Below are 20,673 nucleotides of genomic sequence, written 5' to 3'. Positions count from 1 at the left end.
GGGTACAGATGCCTCTTGCCTATCACTGCTGTAAGACAAGGCTGTGCAGGGTTGACCATTTCTTTGATCTATTTTTTGGTGCTTGGTTGACGTACGAATTCAGAATATTTGCAAAGGTTCCCGAGACCTCTTGGAGCAACTGTGAAATCAGTTTCACGAGCTGGGAGATGGGCTTTCAAAGCATCCTTGCTGTGGCTCTCTCTGTGCATTAAATATGAATATATGTATATTTTCAGGATGAAAAGAATGCTAATCATTCCACTGAAATGAGGAACAGATTGGCTGTGTTGAATGTCAGACGGCAAGCGGGTTCTGCTAGGTGCTAAATTTCGATCCACCACATCACTAATAATTCAGAAATTGTTCACGCTACTAAGTTGTTTTCTTCACTTAGGAAATTCACCGTACACCACACTCACTGTCTGACTCTCCCCCCCCGCCCATAATTATTTCAGATATATTTTAACATTAAGATATATTGCTTTGTTTGAAACTTCTTTTGTTACTTTGCATAGCTGAATTGACATCCCAAAACAGGAATATTATTATAAAGTTTTTGTGTCCCTGCTACACGACACATCTGAAATCTGTTCCAGAATATATTGTTCTCTCTCATTTGCGTCAATACTATGTCTTTCCCTTCATTTTTCAATTAATATTTATAGCCTAGAATTTGCAAGATTTACTACTGTATGAAGGTAAATAACTCTACACACCCTCAATCTGTTTCAGACCGTGCTTTGTTCAATAATTAGTTAAGAAGATCATGAAAACAAGAGAGATGGCAAGGCGTACCGTTGTCCTTTTGGAATAGGGAACGTAAAACTTGAATTCTAGAAAAAAGAAATTAAGAACCTAAAATTATTTGCAACTGGATTTATGAACAGCAGTGATTTCAAGCATGGATGAAAATGACCCGTGCACTCATTATATCACTTAATTGAGGAAGAAACTTTTTGTTTCGTTTTGACGTTAGAAAATTACTAGTGTTGTGTGTAAGGTATGTTAGAATAGCAACATAGATTTGTGTGAATCCTAGGACTGGTAAATATGTAGTGTCACTATTATTGCTGTGAATGTGTTTTTTATTTTCCATTTTCATTTTCGTACAGTCACATATATATACTGTGCATAACCGGGGTCATATAACATTAAACAATAAACACAGCCATTCCTCTTGTCAACACCCCCCCCCCCAAAATAGAGACCCAATGTACCTTTACATTTCAGAACTCTATGCCAGTACTGACACAATTACAGTTACTAGATGTTTTGACGCCTGAGATGGAAGGAAGAGGTCATGTATTCTTCAGGATGTGTTAAACTAGCAATAGGTAGTGATGCCGATGGCTACCACCGCCGCCGATGGGCAAGGCCGATCCACACAACCTGGAACAGCGGATCGATGGTATTTCGGAAGGCCGATCCAACTGCCAATCAGCTGCTCACACTTAATGTGCTGAAGCTGAGCAGACTGTTTGCTGCAAGGAGGCAAATTGCTGGGAGGCACAGGGAGATTTTTTTCCCCCTTGTTTTCCTCCCCAAAAGCTAGGCGGGTCTTATAGTCTGGAGCGCCTTATACTCCGAAAAATATGGTATGTTCCTTGCAGTCATCTGGTCTTTGACTGAATGACCAGAGGACTGCAAGGAATATAAATCCTTCCATCCTCTACCATTCAGTCAGAACTGAAGAAGCTTCTTGGATCAGAAGCGAAACGCCTTGAAGAGCCAAGGTGGCACAGTGGTTAAATGCAGCACTGCAGGCTACTGCTAGATCAGCAGTTCAGCGGTTCAAATCTCACCGGCTCAGGGTTGACTCAGCCTTCCATCCTTCCGAGGTGGGTAAAATGAGGACCCAGATTGTTGGGGGCAATATGCTGACTCTCTGTAAACCGCTTAGAGAGGGCTGAAAGCCCTATGAAGCGGTATATAAGTCTAACTGCTATTGCTATTGAAGGAAAAACAAAAATCCAGTTGCCTTTTCAAAAAGCATCTGTGGGGCAGCAACCACAGAAATTGAGCATGGATTCCCAAGGATAAATAGGTCGAAATGCAGAATGGGCTGCCTTGATGAACACACATTCATTTTACATGCATCTGAAAAACAAGTTTTAGCTGTATTGGCTTTCCTCAACTGAATGTTGTCCAGATGTATTGGGTCTGCATTTCCCCAAATACTCAAAATAACATGACGAAAATGTGCTGGGTATTCAACACATCTGGAGCACAGCAGATTGGAGAAAGATGTTCCGAGCTATAAGCTCGTTTTCCCTCTCCAGGAATTTTGTGGACTAGAGGTCTCTGGAGGGCCCAGAAGAGCTTTTGAAGATAATGCACAACTTCCACATTTCTTTAACGGAAACCTAAATTGTTATAAAACAAGCAAGATTGGCTGGGCGGGTGGCCTCGAATGGCCAGCAAATTGCCTCGTGACTACCAAATGACATGTAGTATAGGAAAATGGGGGGACTTGTACTTACCCCAAAAGATACTCAATATACCCACAGTTTTATAATCTTAAATCCCGCTGTTTTTATCGGATGTTTGCACTGTGGCTGTAATTCATATGCTTAGAAAAATATGTCCCCAAATATCATTTTCTGTGCAAATGTGGAGCTTCAATGAGGCATCTGTGTAATTTACTTACACAAGCTGTGGGCATTCAACCATTAAATGCTGCATTGTCTCTGGCTGAGTGCCACGTCAGCGGCAAATTAGGTCCAAGAGCATCCTGAATTATGTGTCAGCGATAGCATCTTGTTAGAACCACTTAATTTTAAGATACAGGCGCATTGCCTTTTCTTCCTTTTGCAACTTGATGGTCTTTTTTTTCCCCTTCTGTTTTTATTTTTAGCTTTTGATGTCACAGCTTCACCCTGTGCTGGTTGTGCAATCTTTGATAAATACAGGATATTTCTCTCCCACCCCCACCCTCCCCAGCTCTTTCAACTTCGAGGAGGCCTCTGAGATTTCACAATGCCTTTTCGGAACTCTTGTGTAGAAAAGGAGCTGTTTTATAAAGGCAATTAAATGTGGCATTTTCCATACCGACAACCAAACAAGACAACAGGTGCTTTGTTAACCTGGCAGCAACTCTCAGATAACGGCTGAGAGTTTTCAGTGTTTACTTCCAGGGGAGAAAACGTCCATTTAATTTTCAGCCTGAATTATAATCAACATACGTTTTTTCAGACACCGTTTGAGCTCATCTCTAAATAGCAGGCAAGGCCTTTTAGATAAGTATTTCGCAAACCAGGCACCTTTCATTTGCACCTGTATTCAGATCTGTGAATGCCGGAGGTACTCTAATGTCCTAAGTGTGCACAATTGCGATACTTTTGGAAAAGAATCCCATTATGCTTGGCCTGAAGCCTGTGCATTGTGAGAAATGCTATTGAACAGGAAACTGACAAGGGTCCGTTTCTTTAGATGCTTCAGACACTCTAAAAGCAGCTGTTTCTGGTGGGACAATATTTGGGGAAAGAGTATTATTTGGCCAGAATTGTTTTGCTGGTGGGAAGATGGCTTGTTTTATTGCTTTCCTTGGGCTTCATCTTGAGAGGGATCTTGGCGCTGAGACTAGGTGGGGCTGGCACTGTCTTCATGCTAAGAAAAATAAAAAATAAAACCATGCCCACAGGCCTTGGCAAAGGGGTGTTTTGTATGTTGAAGTTCAGGGCCTACTTCAGTGGTGAAATTAAATTTTTTCACTACTGATTCTGTGGGCATGGCTTGGTAGGTGTGGCAGGGGAAGGAAACTGCAAAATCCCCATTCCCTCCCTACTCCAGGGGAAGGAAACTGCAAAATCCCCATTCCCTCCCTACTCCAGGGGAAGGATACTACAAAATCTCCATTCCCTCCCCACTCCAGGGGAAAGATACTGCAAAATCCCCATTCCCTCCCTACTCCAGGGGAAGGATACTACAAAATCTCCATTCCCTCCCTACTCCAGGGGAAGGATACTGCAAAATCTCCATTCCCTCCCTACTCCAGGGGAAGGAGATTTTGCAGTATCTCTAAGAGGTTTACAGAGTCAGCATATTGCCCCCAACAACAATCCGGGTCCTCATTTTACCTACCTCGGAAGGATGGAAGGCTGAGTCAACCCTGAGCCTGGTGGGATTTGAACAGCCGAACTGCAGAATTGCAGTCAGCTGAAGTTGCCTGCAGTGCTGCATTTAACCACTGTGCCACCTCGGCTCTATTAGTATGTATATATGTATGTATGTGTATGTGTATATGCGTATGTATGTATGTATACACACACACATACACTGGGATATGCTGTGTTTGTGATTAATAATAAGGCAGAAATTTCAGATAAAGAAAGAAATGACGTCTAGAAAACATTTTAAAATAGTTGCCTAGAATTGTCCTTCATACAGAAGGCAAATTCTCATCCCTTGTTCTCTACTTATATTATCTGAATTGTGTGTTCATAATGGATTCAAGAGTTTACACTATGAAATCATTTGCTTTCAATTCATTCCATTTATTTCTTTTAAAATATATCACTGTTTAAGCGAAGTCTTGATGGCCAAGTATTGCTTTCAAACATCCCTTTTTTTCCTGACATCATTTTTGCCAGTGAGAGCAAGAAACTTTAAGGACAAAAGTTTAAAATACTAACAAGGGTGTATGGATTTTGGATCCATCCCAATGAAGAGCTGGCTAAAACTAATGTGCGCATTAGGCCTGTAGCCACATCCTCACACGCCAGCCGTACCAACTCTGCTTCTCCCTTTTATAAATGTGTCATGTTCAGGATACAGGTAAGCCCAGTGCCTGCCTGTCCAGGTGTGATCTTGTGCAAGGCCTGTTGTGTTTCTCAGCATGCCACATGCCTGAGAATTTCTCAGATTAGGACTCCTCTGCCAACTGAGAGTCGGTGTTCTTTGTGTCTGCAGCAATACCAGCTCTTCTTACTCAGGCAAAGAGGATGTGGTATTGCTGCAGACACAGAGCCGATGTGGCGCAGTGGTTAGGGTGCAGTACTGCAGGCCACTTCAGCTGACTGTTATCTGCAGTTCAGCGGTTCTAATCTCACCAGCTCAAGGTTGACTCATCCTTCCATCCTTCCGAGGTGGGTGAAATGAGGACCCAGACTGTTGGGGGCGATATGCTGACTCTGTAAACCGCTTAGAGAGGGCTGAAAGCCCTATGAAGCGGTATATAAGTCTAACTGCTATTGCTACTGCTATTGTTATGTGTCTACTGGCCAAAATGGCAGCTAAAACATCCCTGCATCTGAGCAGGAATGGAAGCTACAGATCTGCTAAACGTGTTTGATGATCTTATTCGATCCTACTAAAAGATGGGGTTTCCCTGGGAAGATATTTGAGGAGGTTGGAAACAAGGAGCTGAGGTGGCGCAGTGGTTAGGGTGCAGTACTACAGGCCACTTCAGCTGACTGCTATCTGCAGTTCGGCGGTTCTAATCTCACCGGCTCAAGGTTGACTCAGCCTTCCATCCTTCCGAGGTGGGTGAAATGAGGACCCAGATTGTGGGGGCGGATATGCTGACTCTGTAAACCGCTTAGAGAGGGCTGAAAGCCCTATGAAGCGGTATATAAGTCGAACTGCTATTGCTACTGCTATTGTTATGTGTCTACTGGCCAAAACGGCAGCTAAAACATCTGTGCATCTGAGCAGGAATGGAAGCTACAGATCTGCTAAACGTGTTTGATGAGTCCTAATCTGAGAAATTCTCAGGCCTGTGGCATGCTGAGAAACACAACAGGCCTTGCACAAGATCACACCTGGACAGGCAGGCACTGGGCTTACCTGTATCCTGAACATGACACATTTATAAAAGGGAGAAGCAGAGTTGGTACGGCTGGTGTGTGAGACTGTGGCTACAGGCCTAATGCGCACATTAGTTTTAGCCAGCTCTTCATTGGGATGGATCCAAAATCCATACACCCTTGTTAGTATTTTAAACTTTTGTCCTTAAAGTTTCTTGCTCTCACTGGCAAAAATGAAGTCAGGAAAAAAGGGGATGTTTCAAAGCAATACTCGGCCATCAAGACTTCGCTTAAACGGTGATATATTTTAAAAGAAATAAACATCAGCAAATGATTTCATAGTGTAAACTCTTGAATCCATTATGAACAAACAATTCAGATAATATAAGTAGAGAACAATGGATGAGAATTTGCCTTCTGTATGAATGACAATTCTAGGCAACTATTTAAAAATGTTTTCTAGATGTCATTTCTTTCTTTATCTGATATTTCTGCCTTATTATTAATCACAAAGACAGCATATCCCAGTGTATGTGTGTGTGTATACATACATACATACGCATATACACATACACATACATACATATATACATACTAATAGAGCCGAGGTGGCACAGTGGTTAAATGCAGCACTGCAGGCTACTTCAGCTGACTGCAGTTCTGCAGTTCAGCGGTTCAAATCTCACCAGCTCAGGGTTGACTCAGCCTTCCATCCTTCCGAGGTGGGTGAAATGAGGACCCAGACTGTGGGGGTGATATGCTGACTCTGTAAACCGCTTAGAGAGGGCTGAAAGCCCTATGAAGCAGTATATATGTCGAACTGCTATTGCTACTGCTATTGTTATGTGTCTACTGGCCAAAATGGCAGCTAAAACATCCGTACATCTGAGCAGGAATGGAAGCTACAGATCTGCTAAACGTGTTTGATGATCTTATTCGGTCCTACTAAAAGATGGGAATTCCCTGGGAAGATATTTGAGGAGGTTGGAAACAAGGAGCTGAGGTGGCGCAGTGGTTAGGGTGCAGCACTGCAGGCCACTTCAGCTGACTGCTATCTGCAGTTCGGCAGTTCAAATCTCACCGGCTCAGGGTTGACTCAGCCTTCCATCCTTCCGAGGTGGGTAAAATGAGGACCCGGATTGTTGTTGGGGGCAATATGCTGACTCTGTAAACCGCTTAGAGAGGGCTGAAAGCCCTATGAAGCGGTATATAAGTCTAACTGCTACTGCTATTGCTATTGCTAAGGATGCCTCACCCCCAGATTGGTTTGCCTAGTATGGTTGTATGTCGTAATGATCATAAAATGTGATTGACCCTAATTTTATGACCTCTTTGCAGTAGTCGTTAAGCGAACAGCATGGTTTTTAAGCAAACAATGGTTTATTATGGATGCGATTTTGCTGAAAACAAGTGCTTTGTTTTTCAGCAAAATTGTCATAAAACGTGGTCAGATGACCACGGGCCACTGCAAGCCCAGTTATTGTGGCCTTCTTGCTGGGCGTCCAAAGTTTAATCATGCGACCACGGAGGGAGCTCAAACTTTGAGAATTGTCAGTCAGAAAATTGATTTTTGTCAAATAGCGGCATAATCACGATTTTTGTGGTCAAGTCGCAGAATAAATCACTTATCTGCAGGTCGCTGAATATTTTTTCTTCACTTTCATGATGCAATTTTAATAATATCCCTGACTTATTTGATGGTGGCAAGCTATTCTTCTTGCCTTAACGCACCAAAAACTTCCTTGCCTATCCATCTCCCCCCCCTTGAAGGTGCAATTCAGGTTTGCAGGGTGATTTTTTATGAGGTAAAATAAAAAAATTGTATTCTTTCTCCCACACCCGTATTCCGCACGAGGAGTTGGTTTGGAATGATGTAAGCCGCCACGAACTCAGAAAGACATTTTTCTTGTAGACAAATACAATTTAATTTTGAGAGGAGGAACTAGTTAAGTCTGGAATAAAAGGTTGGTGCTATCCTGAAGTTCATTACAAACGCCTTATCCTCCAGGCCATTACTCATGATAATAAGGAAGTGTATATTTGAATATTGTGAGTTCCTGATGTCTCACTGTATCTGGGAAGAGCAATTCTTTTTCTTTCCCATTTGTATTTTTTAAAGGAGAAACGGCTTCGTCATTCGATAAACAAATAAATTATTATTAATGCAGCTTTAAATCAGAAAGCAAGACGCCTTCACTTCTCTTTTTTTTTTAAAGTTGCATTTGGCTTCTCACCGGTAGCAGAATATTGAAAGGTATATATATCTTCTAAGCAATATTCTTTGTAGTGCGGAAAAGTCTTTAGGGAAAAGAAATTCACCCTTTGGCGTGTCAAAACAGTAAGCAAAAACACAGTTCTGGGAACATGATTGTTTCTAGGAATTTGATTGTTCTGAACAAGCAAACTATTGTTTAGAGCACAACCCACCCACGAAGTTACTTAAATAAGAAATGAATGATAAAAGGTAAAATTCTGTAATAGTCGCAAGCACGAAAAACATTCATAAGCCATTTTTTTTTCCAGTGCCGTTGTAACTTCGAACCATCAACTAACTGAATAGTTCTAAGTCAAGGACTTACCTGTATCCTCCATTGGTTTGACTACCTGCAAAGCAATCTGGGGATGAGGCATCGTTTTGGTGTATCTTATCTTCTCCCTCCCCCTCTTGATGCTCTGAAAAGGAATTACGGGAAAGTATATGTAAATTTGTATGCGTTTAAGAAAATGTTTGGCTGCACATGGACGATAAATTGGTACAGCAAAGATACACAAATGCATACATGAGAAATAGTTCACCTATTTTCTGCTGTCCTATTGGAGTCCACTTTATTCCGAGGGAAAACTTTCAGACAAAGCTGTAGCCGCGGTTATATTATTAATGAATATCTTTAGGTGACTATTTTTATTCAACTTAATAAAGGAATATTGTCTTCCTTCTTTGCAGATTTGGTGACAACTTCATTAGTGGAGCATGGGATTAAAAAAAATATAATCTAAATTACAAGGTGGTTGATGGGCAGCCGTTTGACTTGTACTGGTATATAAGTGAAGTATTGGATTACGATTAGAACAGCCCAGAGTCAAATCTATCCTCAGCCATAGAAACAGATTGGGTGGCTGGATTTTTAGCAGGGGTTCTCTGCGTGGTTGCTCGGTGGGCATGGCCATGTTCGGCATGGCGTAGTCAGCCTCATGACCATGGCAGGGGGGGGGCTTTTTGGCCTCCCCGGACTCTGGGGGCTTTCCTCAAGCCACCAGGAGGGTGAAAACGGCCTCCCCAGGCTCTGGAGGCCCTCTGGAGGCGGTAGGCCTGTTTTCAGCCCTCCCCGAGCCTCCGTGTGTGGCCTGCACTTACCAAAAGGGGCCACGTGGGGATTCCTGGGAGAGGAGGGGTGGGGTGGGCAGGGCCAGCCAGGAGTGGGATTTGGGGGTTCTCCAAACTGCACAGAATCTTAGCTAGAGGTTCTCCTGAACCCCTGTGAACCCCCACCCCTGGTGGCAGTGGAATATCTGTTTTACTATTTAATGTACAACAGCAGTCAAGCACATAACTCTTTATATTACATAGTCCTAAAATGTCCTAAAAAGCGTAACCTGACAATTGCGCGATAGACATATGCGCGCCGACAAAATCGCGCCGATTAAAACGTGATGTCAAAATCGCGCCGACAAAAGCACGATGATAAGCAAAAATTGAAAAAATTACTGTTAGGGTTAGGGTTAGGTTTAGGGTTAGGGTTACTCACTGGCGCAACTTTGTCGGCACACATTTGTCGGCGCACTATTGTCGAAAATCAATTAGCGATTTTGACCGCGCTCATTTGTCCATCGCGGTTTTGTCGGCGCGCATATGTCTGTCGCGCATTTGCCGGTGAACCCTAAAAGGAAGACCCTCACTTTATTAAACGTGTGTTGAATCTGAAGTGCTGTGTTTATTTCTTTGTTTTGTGTGTGTGTGTGTATTTGTGTGCTTGTGTGCGCACGTGCAGTCAGTTCAAATTACACCCAGTTGAACAGAGATAGAAATAATGACATTTTTTTTAAAAAAAAATTGTGAGTAAATAAATCAAAACATGCCAAAATGTGTCTTATAGGGAAAAAAAAGGCATAATTTATTTCTGCATTCATCAACAATGTTTTGTTGAAGGAGGAATATATATTCAGTGTTGACTTAATTTTTATTTAAAACGTCTTAATGAGTTCCTAGTAGCGGGAGAAAACATTGAGTAATGAAATCACTATTTGAAACGAAAGACTCGCTGACATCTTTCAATTGATTGCCAACAGTATTTGATTAGACATATTTAGCATTTCAGCTTCCCTCTCAATTTAAAACTATAATGCCTCCCCCCTTCCCCAATTATTTTGTTTTATTTAATTTATCTTGAGAGGTTATGCAGATAGGGGGAATGGGGTGGTTTTTCTTGCCTTTCTCTGTGTGTCTTTAATTCCATAAGGAAGCTATTGATGTTTCTTTTAAAGTCCCTCTGGCTTTCTGGCCCCCTTTGGTATGCTGGTAATGTACTAAGTAATCTTTGATACTTTTTAAATCAGTCATTTTCAAAGGTTCTAGAGAATCATGCTTGATGCCTGGTTTGGCCAGATAAATTGCATTTCAGCTAATACCTACCTGCAGAGATCAGTTTCTTGCATGCTTTTTAAGTTTACTTGATCTAATATGCTGGCCTATAATGCCTTAGAAAGTTAGCACATTGAAAGAAGTCAGAACCTTCTACAGTTCCAGCTTTTCACAAAGCAGCGACAATGAACAAGTGTGTACTGTTTATTTATACAAAAACACATATCCACCATATTTTTCGCAGAAGAGAATATTAGGGTTAAACCGTGGGAACTTCAGTGAAATAGCTTGGCCGAGGTGGCACAGTGGTTAGGGTGCAGTACTGCAGGCCACTGCAGCTGACTGCTATCTGCAGTTCGGCGGTTCAAATCTCACCGGCTCAAGGTTGACTCAGCCTTCCATCCTTCCGAGGTGGGTGAAATGAGGACCCGGATTGTTGTTGGGGGCGATATGCTGACTCTGTAAACCGCTTAGAGAGGGCTGAAAGCCCTATGAAGCGGTATATAAGTCTAACTGCTATTGCTATTTGTTTGCAAACATTTCATTACCTCCCCAGGTAACATCTTCAGGAGCAAAAGGTGAGGCTCTTTGTGGATGTTGCTGCCATTCACTATATCACAACACAACTTCAGTCATTGTAAACCATCCTTGATTTCACCACAGTCCTATCTTAATAATATAAACAAATCAATCGGATCAGTGGTGAGATTCAAATTTTTGTACTAGCGATTCTGTGGGTGTGGCTTGGTGGGCGTGGCTTGGTGGGCCTTGCAGGGGAAGGTTGCTGCAAAATCCCCATTCCCTCCCGATCAGCTGGAGGTGAGGAGGCAGAGAATAGATGGGGGCGGGGCCAGCCAGAGGTGGTATTTACTGGTTCTCCGAACCACTCAAAATTTCAGCTGCCGGTTCTCCATAACTGATCAGAACCTGCTGAATACCACCTCTGAATCGAATCGATAAAACCTAAAATCAAAGTCTCATTTCCCCCCCCCACCTCAAGCACAAAGTCCAGAAGTGGTGTCCATGTAGCAAACAGAAGTACTTATATTCTTTTCTTTGATCAAAACGGTCAATTTAGCCATGTCTGCCAACTCCATCAGCTTCTATAGCCATCCGTCCATGGTGGGAATTGAAATATCCTTCCATTTTTGTGCGTTCAGTAGACTTGTCCATATTTCAACATCTCTCCAATTACACCATCTATGCTGGCAGCCCTGTCATTTTTCAACAGGTTCATGGTGTTTTTTATTTTCTTTCTATCATTCCCCCCCTTTTACTTCTCCTAACTCGTAACTTTTATTACATTGATTTTAATTCTGCTGTTTAATATATCACTACCTTCTTCTAAGTATAAATCTCCAGAACAGTTCTTCCAGGATGCCGGGACATTTGTGTTTACCCCTCCTTGGCCCCATTACACATTCACTGACCCAAACCCCACACATTCCCATAAAAATGGACCTGCATTGTTTTTACCTTTATTCTTAATCTGTTTCTTGCAGCTGCTTGCAAGAATATTTTGCTTTCCGTGCACAGCCAGCCAGCCAACCAACAACCAATCCACCAACTGCGTTCATTGACCAATAATGTCAATTTAAAGAATACGGCATCAAAACAGAAACTATGAAATATAAGAGAAACTAAGATTAAACCCCCACCCCCCGCAGATGCATTAGCAGAAAAAAACAAGCTAAGTGCAATGCTAGAGACAATTAAAATATTAAAATAGGAATAAATTGAAATAAAATATCAGTGATAAAATACCGATAAAATTAAGCTCCCTTAAATGCTCAAAACTAAATTAAAGGTCTAATAAAATATTAATACGTTCAGAAAAAATAATAATGAACCAATTACCTCCCAGCAAATTTTAAGAAAAAACAATGGAACTTTCATAGGAGCAAAAAAGATTTGCGTGGTTAATAAAATAAAGAAATAAGCTACAATAAGTCTATTGAAAAAGTTGACCTCATCTACTCCGCATACACATTATACAATAGTTCTTTTTTTTTTTTTGGAAGAAATTGTTCACTTATAACCATTTTTTAAATCATCAGCCACTTTTATTTTATCATTCCATGAAACATCTTTTAAATATTTCTTAGCATAATTCCATATGCTTTTTTTGACGCATAATTCTTTTCATTCTCTGTCAAACAATTTCCGCATCTTTTTCCTTATGTCTACTTTTTTCATTCTGCTGGAGGAAGAGGAGGGAGGAAGAGAGAAAAAGAGAAGGAGAGAGGGTAGGAAAGAGAAGAAAGAGGGTAGGAGTAGGGGAGAAGTAAGGGAAGGAAGAAGGGGAAGGAGAGGAGGAAGGAAGGAAGTAGAGAAGGAAGGGAGGGAGAAAAGAAAAGAAAGAGAAGGAAGAAGGCGGGGCTTAGCAGTGAGAAGACGGATTTTCAGGCTATTCCTGAAATTCCCCTATTCCGAAGGATGGAAAGAATTTGAAGAGAGACTAACACTAACATTAGGAATATAACTTGAATGAGAAAGGATTATTATATAAATAAAAATATGCTTTATTTAGGAAATAACATGGTGGTAGGAAATGGTGAATTATTTCAGTCTGCCTACTGCTAAGGAACTAGAGTGTGATCTATTATGGAATGAGTCAGGTGCAGCTGAATCAAAAGATCAGAGATTCAGAAGAAAAAAGGCAATTGAATTAGCAATAGCAATAGCAATAGCAATAGCAGTTAGACTTATATACCGCTTCATAGGGCTTTCATCCCTCTCTAAGCGGTTTACAGACTCAGCATATCGCCAACAACAACAATCCGGGTCCTCATTTTACCCACCTCGGAAGGATGGAAGGCTGAGTCAACCCTGAGCCGGTGAGATTTGAACCACTGAACTGCAGATAACAGTCAGCTGAAGTGGCCTGCAGTACTGCATCCTAACCACTGCGCCACCTCGGCTTGAGAGGGGAAGGAACTGATAATCTCTGTCCTTTATTTCTGGATCTTGTCTGACATTTATATTTAACACTTCCAATGTTAGTATAAATAGTCTCTTAAGAATATCAGTTTAACCATAGGAAGCATGTTCCATGGATACATGCAAAGTAAGGGTTTTTTTTTTAGATAAGGAAAAGAAAGTTCTCTACTACATATGTTGTCTTACAGTGTGGAATGCTAATGTTTGCAAAGTTGGATTTGAACAGCCGGTACTCAAATCCCAAACTTGTTCCTCGCTTATCACAGGAACGCCCCAAAGACAGGAAGATCTCCAATGCCACTGAGTGGTTGGAAAAGCTACCATTTGGAGGAAAAGGAAGGGATTTGGTAGTGGTGGAGAAGGAGGAAACGTGAAACAATCTTGGATTTGGTCTATCGAATGAAGCCCTTGAAGAGTATTTGGAGACTTCAACTCGTCCAGAACGCAGCCGCGCGAGCGATTGTGGGTGCACCTCGGTACACCCACGTTACACCTATCCTCCGCGAGCTGCACTGGTTACCGATCAGTCTCCGGATACGCTTCAAGGTGCTAGTCGTAACTTATAAAGCCCTTCATGGTATTGGACCTGGGTACTTGAGAGACCGCCTGCTGCCAATTACCTCCCACAGACCCATTAGATCTCACAGGGTTGGCCTCCTCCGGGTGCCATCTACCAGCCAATGCCACCTGGCTATTACCCGGGGGAGGGCCTTTTCTGTGGCAGCTCCGGCCCTCTGGAATGAACTCCCCGCAGGGATTCGGACCCTCACCTCTCTCCAGGCCTTCCGAAAAGCCGTCAAAACCTGGCTTTGTCGGCAGGCCTGGGGGTGATGAGTTCCCTCCCCTCTCGACATGTATGGTTGTGCGACTGTTGCCTACTTTTATTATTTGTATTTTGTCTTTTATGTTCCCCCTTTTTTTCCCCTTTGAATTGTTCGCCGTCCTGAGTCGTCCCGGAGAAGGGCGGCATACAAATAATAAAATACCTAATACCTAATATTGAAGAGGTCTTATTCATGGTTATGTTGATTATTTCAAGTTGTCTGGATCTGGTCCATGAGTCTACGGACTGTGGGAAATAGATTAATCTAACACCAACAGGGTGCTTTTAAAAAAAACACGAAATCCTAAATTTGAGAAAGCAAAGATGTCAACCGACGTAGAATTTGGTGGCCTTGTAACAAGGCCCCTCTGGATTTCATGTAGGACAAACAGGTCAGATTTTTCATTGAAAAAAATCAATGGGACATCAGGACTTGAACAAGGACAGAGTAGCATCAAAGTGCTTTAATCTCCAAGGACACTGCATTACTGATCTCAAAGCTTCACCGGCTTAATGCTACATTCCAGCCTTGATCATTTTAGTATCTTGCCTACATTTTCCAGATGTCTTAGATGTTCTTGAATTGTCTTGTGCTTTTTTCCTACTGAGCCTAAAATTGTTCTTGTATTTTGCCATTAATAATAAGGGAGAGAAAGAGAAGGAGAGGAGGGAGGAAGAGAGAGAAAGAGAAGGAGAGAGGATAGGAAGGAGAAGAAAGAGGGTAGGTGTAGGGGAGAGGTAAGGGAAGGAAGAAGGGGATGGAGAGGAGGAAGGAAGGAAGTAGAGAAGGAAGGGAGGGAGAAAAGAAAAGAAAAGAAAAGAAAGAGAAAACAAGGTGAGTTGTGGAGGAGAGGTAGGGGAAGAAGAAAGAGGTAAGGAGAGGTGAGTGGAAGAGAGAGAAAGAGAAGGAGAGAGGATAGGAAGGAGAAGAAAGAGGGTAGGAATAGGGGAGAGGTAAGGGAAGGAAGAAGAGGAAGGAGAGGAGGAAGGAAGTAGAGAAGGAAGGGAGGGAGAAAAGAAAAGAAAGAGAAAACAAGGTGGTGTCATAGCAGGTGCGAAGGATGGTAAACAATACATTCCAAATTATACCTTATAACCCTTTAAATGGAATAATAATAATATAAGAATGGCAAAGAAAAAGAATAACTATGTGAATGTATACCTAGAACTGTATGTAAGAGAATAAATGAGAGTAAAAATATAAAGCACAATATAATTGTATTTCACATTTATCACAATATAAAGACATACGTTCATCCACTTACAAGTTTGAAACTTTCTGCCTGCTCTAAATTGTTACTAACTTTCGCCCTGTTTCCTCTGTTTCCTGCTTCAAGGATGCTTTCGAAATCCTGGCTGAAAACTGTGAATTCAATGAAAATAAAGAATTGTGCCTTACATTTGGAAGAGCAGCTTCCGTGCTGAAGTATCTTCCGTTCCCTGTAGTCCGAGTGAGTAACATTGAAGGGCTGCCCTGGATGGGAGAACGAGTCAAAGGAGTAATTGAGGTATGTTATGTGAGATGTCACATAAGGCTTTTTGAAAGCATTCCCACTCAGAAACACCTATCCAGGATTCCCTTGCTCCCATGTTGGTCTTTCTCCTCTCAATACAGATAATCCTTGATTTATAATAATTCATTAGCCGAGGTGGCGCAGTGGTTAGGGTGCAGTACTGCAGGCCACTTCAGCTGACTGTTATCTGCAGTTCAGCGGTTCTAATCTCACCGGCTCAGGGTTGACTCAGCCTTCCATCCTTCCGAGGTGGGTGAAATGAGGACCCAGACTGTGGGGGCGATATGCTGACTCTGTAAACCGCTTAGAGAGGGCTGAAAGCCCTATGAAGCGGTATATAAGTCTAACTGCTATTGCTATTGGTATAACCATTTTGCTTACCAACCTTAAATCTGGTCCCAATTGAGGACATAGCCAAGGGCTATCTGTATTCATCTTGTATAAAACGGTGTGGCGGGAACAATAAAATGTACCACATGCAAATATACAGATGCAGATTAACAGAGTTGGAAGGGACCTTGTAGGTCATCTAGCCCAACCCCCCACCCAAGTAGGAGACCCTGCACCATTTCTTTTTTTTTTCCTGTTAAAAGTTTTATTTTTTCCTTTCCATATGCATTCACAAATATACATTCTTGTAAATACTATCAACATTTATCTATTGACATCTAGCATTGATCACAATCAGCTTAAAAATTGTAAATTTAATGAATTTATATGCCGCCCAATCCCGAAGGAATATAATAAATATCATAAATATCATAAACACAAGTGGGTTTGCTTTCTTGTCACCAAGCATCTCCATCTTATTTTGCAACAACCTTACTCCTTCTTTCTTCCCGATCTCCCTTCTTTACCTTCTTCTTTCCTCCTCTCCGTCTTCTTTTCTTCTTCCCCTCCCTCTCCCCCACTCCTCCTCTCTTCTTCTCCTTCTTGCCCTCTCTCCTACTCTCATTTCCCCTCCCTTGCTTTCTCTCCTTTCCTCTTTTTTCTTTCGGCCCTTCACCATTTCTGACAGATGGCAGCCCAGTCTCTTCTTGAAAGCTTCCAGTGATGAAGTTCCCATAACTCTAAAGGCAACTTCTGTTCCATTGGTTGATTGTTCTCACTGTCAGAAAATTCCTCATTTCTAGGTTGAATCTCTCCTTGTTCAGTTTCCATCCATTATTCCTTGTCGGGCCTTCGGGGGCTTTGGAAAATAGCTTGACCCCTTCCTCTCTGCGGCATCCCCTCAAATATTGGAACATTGCTATCCTGTCTCCCCTGGGATATAATGCTGGGATTCTGATCTAGACCTGATCCCTGACATAATAAAGAAAATATTTAACATGTTGCACCTCAAACATTGCGTGTAGTTTAACTCTCTCTGGGTACAAGGGAGAAAACCTTTGTCTCAAGGCAATAACATCCCTTCTACCACTTAGCAAGAAACATTAGAAATCCCCCCCATTCTCTTTTCGAAACAAGATCATTCCATTGTGTTAATTTTTGTTGAGAGTCTCTAGGAATCGCTTTTATACCGAAGCATTAAAATTAAAGATAATTTTGCAAAAACGGCCCCTTCCCCCTGATCACTTTTAGCAACAGACGTATTTCCCTCTTTGCAATGTGGATGGATGTAAAGGAAGAGGAGGGGGGGACGCTATAATTAAATGCTGCCTAGAATCGCTCTTCAGATCCTCCTTTCGGTTTATTGTGCAAGAGTAGAAAGCTCAGCAGCCTTTTTTAAAAAAATGCCTCGCGTGCTTATCTTGCAACAAAACCAACAACACTTAAGGATGTGTAAAGGGTTCAGCCTGAATTTTAAAACAGGATTGCTAAAGCACTGAGAGGCTATTAGAAGTAATTAGATTGCAACATAAATACCGCAGAAATTGTGTATAAACCTGCACAAATATCTCTCTCCTATGCATTCAGGATATATTAGAAGAAGAGGAGAGTTCTAAAGTGAACGCGGTGCTAAACGATGAAAGCTACAGATCAATTAAAGTAAGTCGGATTCTACTTTTCGTTTTGACAGTCGCCAAGGGGTGTGTATATACATTTTCTCTGCGTTTCTTCCTCTGGGTCTCCAGACAGGATTGCAAGGAAGAAGGAAATCTAACCCTGGTTTGGTTGAGAAGCAGAGGTGGGTTCCTACCAGTTCGCACCTGTTCGGTAGAAGCGGTTCGTCAAATCTACCGAACCGGTTAGAAGAGGTTCCACCAGTGGACCCGGAAAGCAGGCCACACCTACAGAAGAGGCTCCAAAAAAATTTGAAACCCACCACTGGTCCTTGGTTTTTGAGATGGGTGGAACTCAGAGGTGGGTTCCTACCAGTTCGCACCTATTCGGTAGAACCGGTTCGTCAAATCTACCGAACTGGTTTGAAGAGGTTCCACCAGAAAGCAGGCCACACCTACAGAAGAGGTTCCAAATTTTTTTGAAACCCACCACTGACACATACACACAGATAGACTCACACAGAGAGAGAAAGAGAAAGAGAAAGAAAGGAAGAAAGAAAGGAAGAAAAAAGAAAGAAAAAGTGAGAGATGAAAGAAAAAAAGGAAAAAGGGACAGAGAGACAAAGGGAAGGAAAGAGAGAGAGAGAGAGAGAGGGAGGGAGGGAGGGAGGGAGGGAGGGAGGGAGAGAGAGAGAGAGAGAGAGAGAGAGAGAGAGAGAGAGAGAGAGAGAGAGAGAGAGAGAGAGAGAGAGAACACATGGCTGGCAATGAGCCAAGGTGGCGCAGTGGTTAAATGCAGCACTGCAGGCTGACTGCTAGATCAGCAGGTCAGCGGTTCAAATCTCACCGGCTCAGGGTTGACTCAGCCTTCCATCCTTCCGAGGTGGGTAAAATGAGGACCCAGATTGTTGTTGGGGGCGATATGCTGACTCTGTAAACCGCTTAGAGAGGGCTGAAAGCCCTATGAAGCGGTATATAAGTCTACTGTTATTGCTATTGTTATTGGCAAGCCACTCCCACCAGGTCACATGGCTGGCAAGCCACTCCCACAAAGGAGGCCACACCCACAGAGTAGGTTCGAAAAAAATTTGAAACCCACCACTGTTGAGAAGGAAATGCCGTGGCGAAGGAAGTTGCAACCCGCTTCCCAAATCGGGTGCCCTTCAAGTAAACTAACTGGTTTTGAATCCTGAAAGCATAGAACAAGAATAGAATAGTAGAGTTGAAGGCACCTTGAAGGCCATCTATTCCAACCCCATGCTCATCAAGCAAGTGACCCTATACCGAATGTCTGTTCTCAGCCCTCCAGATCATGGTTGTCCCCAAAAGTGCTTTTTTCAAGAGGCAGATGGATTTTTTTCTGGTTTTTCTTGGAAGATGTTTTGCTTCTCATCCAAGAAGCATCTTCAGCTCTGAAGAAGAAGAGCCGAAGAAGCTTCTTGGATGAGAAGTGAAACATTGTCAAAGAAAAAACAGAAAGTCTAGTTGAAAGTCTTGAAAAAAAGCACCTTTGGGACATGTCATCCCAAGACATTATTCAATACAGTGTACAGGTAAGTCCTCAGCTTATGACCAGAACAGAGCCCAAAATTTCTGCCGCTAAGTGAGACGTTTATTCGATGAGTTTTACCCCATTTTACGACCTTTCTTGCCAGAGTTGCTCAGCAAATCACTCAGTTGTTAAGATGGTTGTTAAATGGATCTGGATTCCACATTGCCTATCAGAAGGTTGCAAAAGGGGATCACTTGATCTCGGGGCCCTGCATTGGTCATAAATATGGGTCAGTTGCTGAGGTCTGAGTTTTAATTACGTGGACATGAGGATGCTGCAATGATTGTTAAGTGTGGAAAATGGTCATAAGTACACTTTTTCCAGTGGCATTGTAACTTCAAATGGCCACTAAGGAAATTGTTGTAAGTCAAGGATCGCCTGTAATGAATACGGGGGCGTCTGAAAATTCTGCTGGACATCCTTGGGAAATGTAATTAGTGAATGGCAAATGACTTTGATACTTTACTTTCCCAATGTTGGGTATATGAAAAGTGTGTGTGGTGCCAGTGAATGGAAATCTAGCATTCAAATTTAACCCTCTCACCCCTATGAGGGAATATACTGAGTGCCACACTTTCTATTATTCTACTGTGCCTTTTTCTATTGTGGGAAAATGGGAGGGGGGGATTCTACAGAATTCAATTTCAATTTCAATTTTAATAGATTTGTATGCCGCCCAATCCCGGGGGACTCCGGGTTGCTTACATAAAAAAGAAGATATTAAAAATTTAACATATAAGACAGCGTTACCCGTCAAAACCGCGGTCCACTAAAGCGCGCCCGATCAAAGAAGCGTATGTGACGTCATCAGCAGCGCGACAAATAAAATTAAAAATAAATTAAATTAAAATTAAAATAAAATTAAAGCAAGCTGATTCACATAAAGGTTAGGGTTAGGGTTAGGGTTAGGGTTAGGGTTAGGTTTAGGGTTACGTTAAGCGTTAGTGTTAGGTTTAGCATTAGGTTAAGGGTTAGGCTTAGGGTTAGGGTTAGGTTTGGGGGGGTTAGGGTAAGGTTTTCGCATTAATTTTAAATTTACCGCTCACAGCGTGCCGTTTTCATCGCGCTGTGATGACGTCACGTACGCGCTTTCGTCTTATGGTGGAACCATAAGACAGAACAAATTAAAACAGGACACAACATGCACTCGATCTTAACGGGGCTGACGGTCAATCAAGATCAACAGCCCCAGGCCTGCTGGAACAGCCAGGTCTTAACAGACTTCCGGAAGGCCGAGAGAGTGGGGAGGGTCCGGATTTCAGGGGGTAGATCGTTCCAGAGGGCCGGGGCTGCTACAGAGAAGGCCCTCCCCCGAGGAGCTGTCAAACAGCATTGTGCAGTCGATGGCACCTGGAGAAGGCCCACCCTGTGCGATCTCATTGGGCGCTGGGAGGTATGAATTACCTACTGCGTAGCCAAAACAAAATTCTTTCTAGAAAGCCAAGGTCATCTTTTGTCTTTTGCATCTGTCCGGAACTGGAATGGGTGGAACTGCCAGCGTGGCAGTGGGAGATTAGACCACGTGATGGAATCGTGGGTGTGGGGGCAAGATCTTGAACTTTCAACTGGGTGGGGAAA

The 20,673-nt window shown here is 42.5% G+C and overlaps 1 protein-coding gene across 1 annotated transcript in view; it reads left to right on the top strand.

The window, feature by feature from the left end:
• DNTT (DNA nucleotidylexotransferase) overlaps positions 1–20,673 on the top strand; it is a 147,525-nt gene that overhangs the window by 32,265 nt on the left and 94,587 nt on the right. Inside the window, exons 5-6 of the mRNA XM_087702116.1 lie at positions 15,424–15,594; positions 17,518–17,589. Coding sequence (XP_087558242.1) covers positions 15,424–15,594; positions 17,518–17,589 — 243 coding nt within the window. The remainder of the gene's footprint in view (positions 1–15,423; positions 15,595–17,517; positions 17,590–20,673) is intronic.

Source organism: Thamnophis sirtalis, unplaced genomic scaffold (genome assembly GCF_051295495.1).
Source record: "Thamnophis sirtalis isolate CommonGarterSnake01/CBP01778 unplaced genomic scaffold, rThaSir2_p1.2 scaffold_15, whole genome shotgun sequence".
NCBI lineage: Eukaryota > Metazoa > Chordata > Lepidosauria > Squamata > Natricidae > Thamnophis > Thamnophis sirtalis.
Note: the sequence above shows the minus strand (reverse complement) of the source record. Positions and strands in the feature narration are given on the sequence as shown.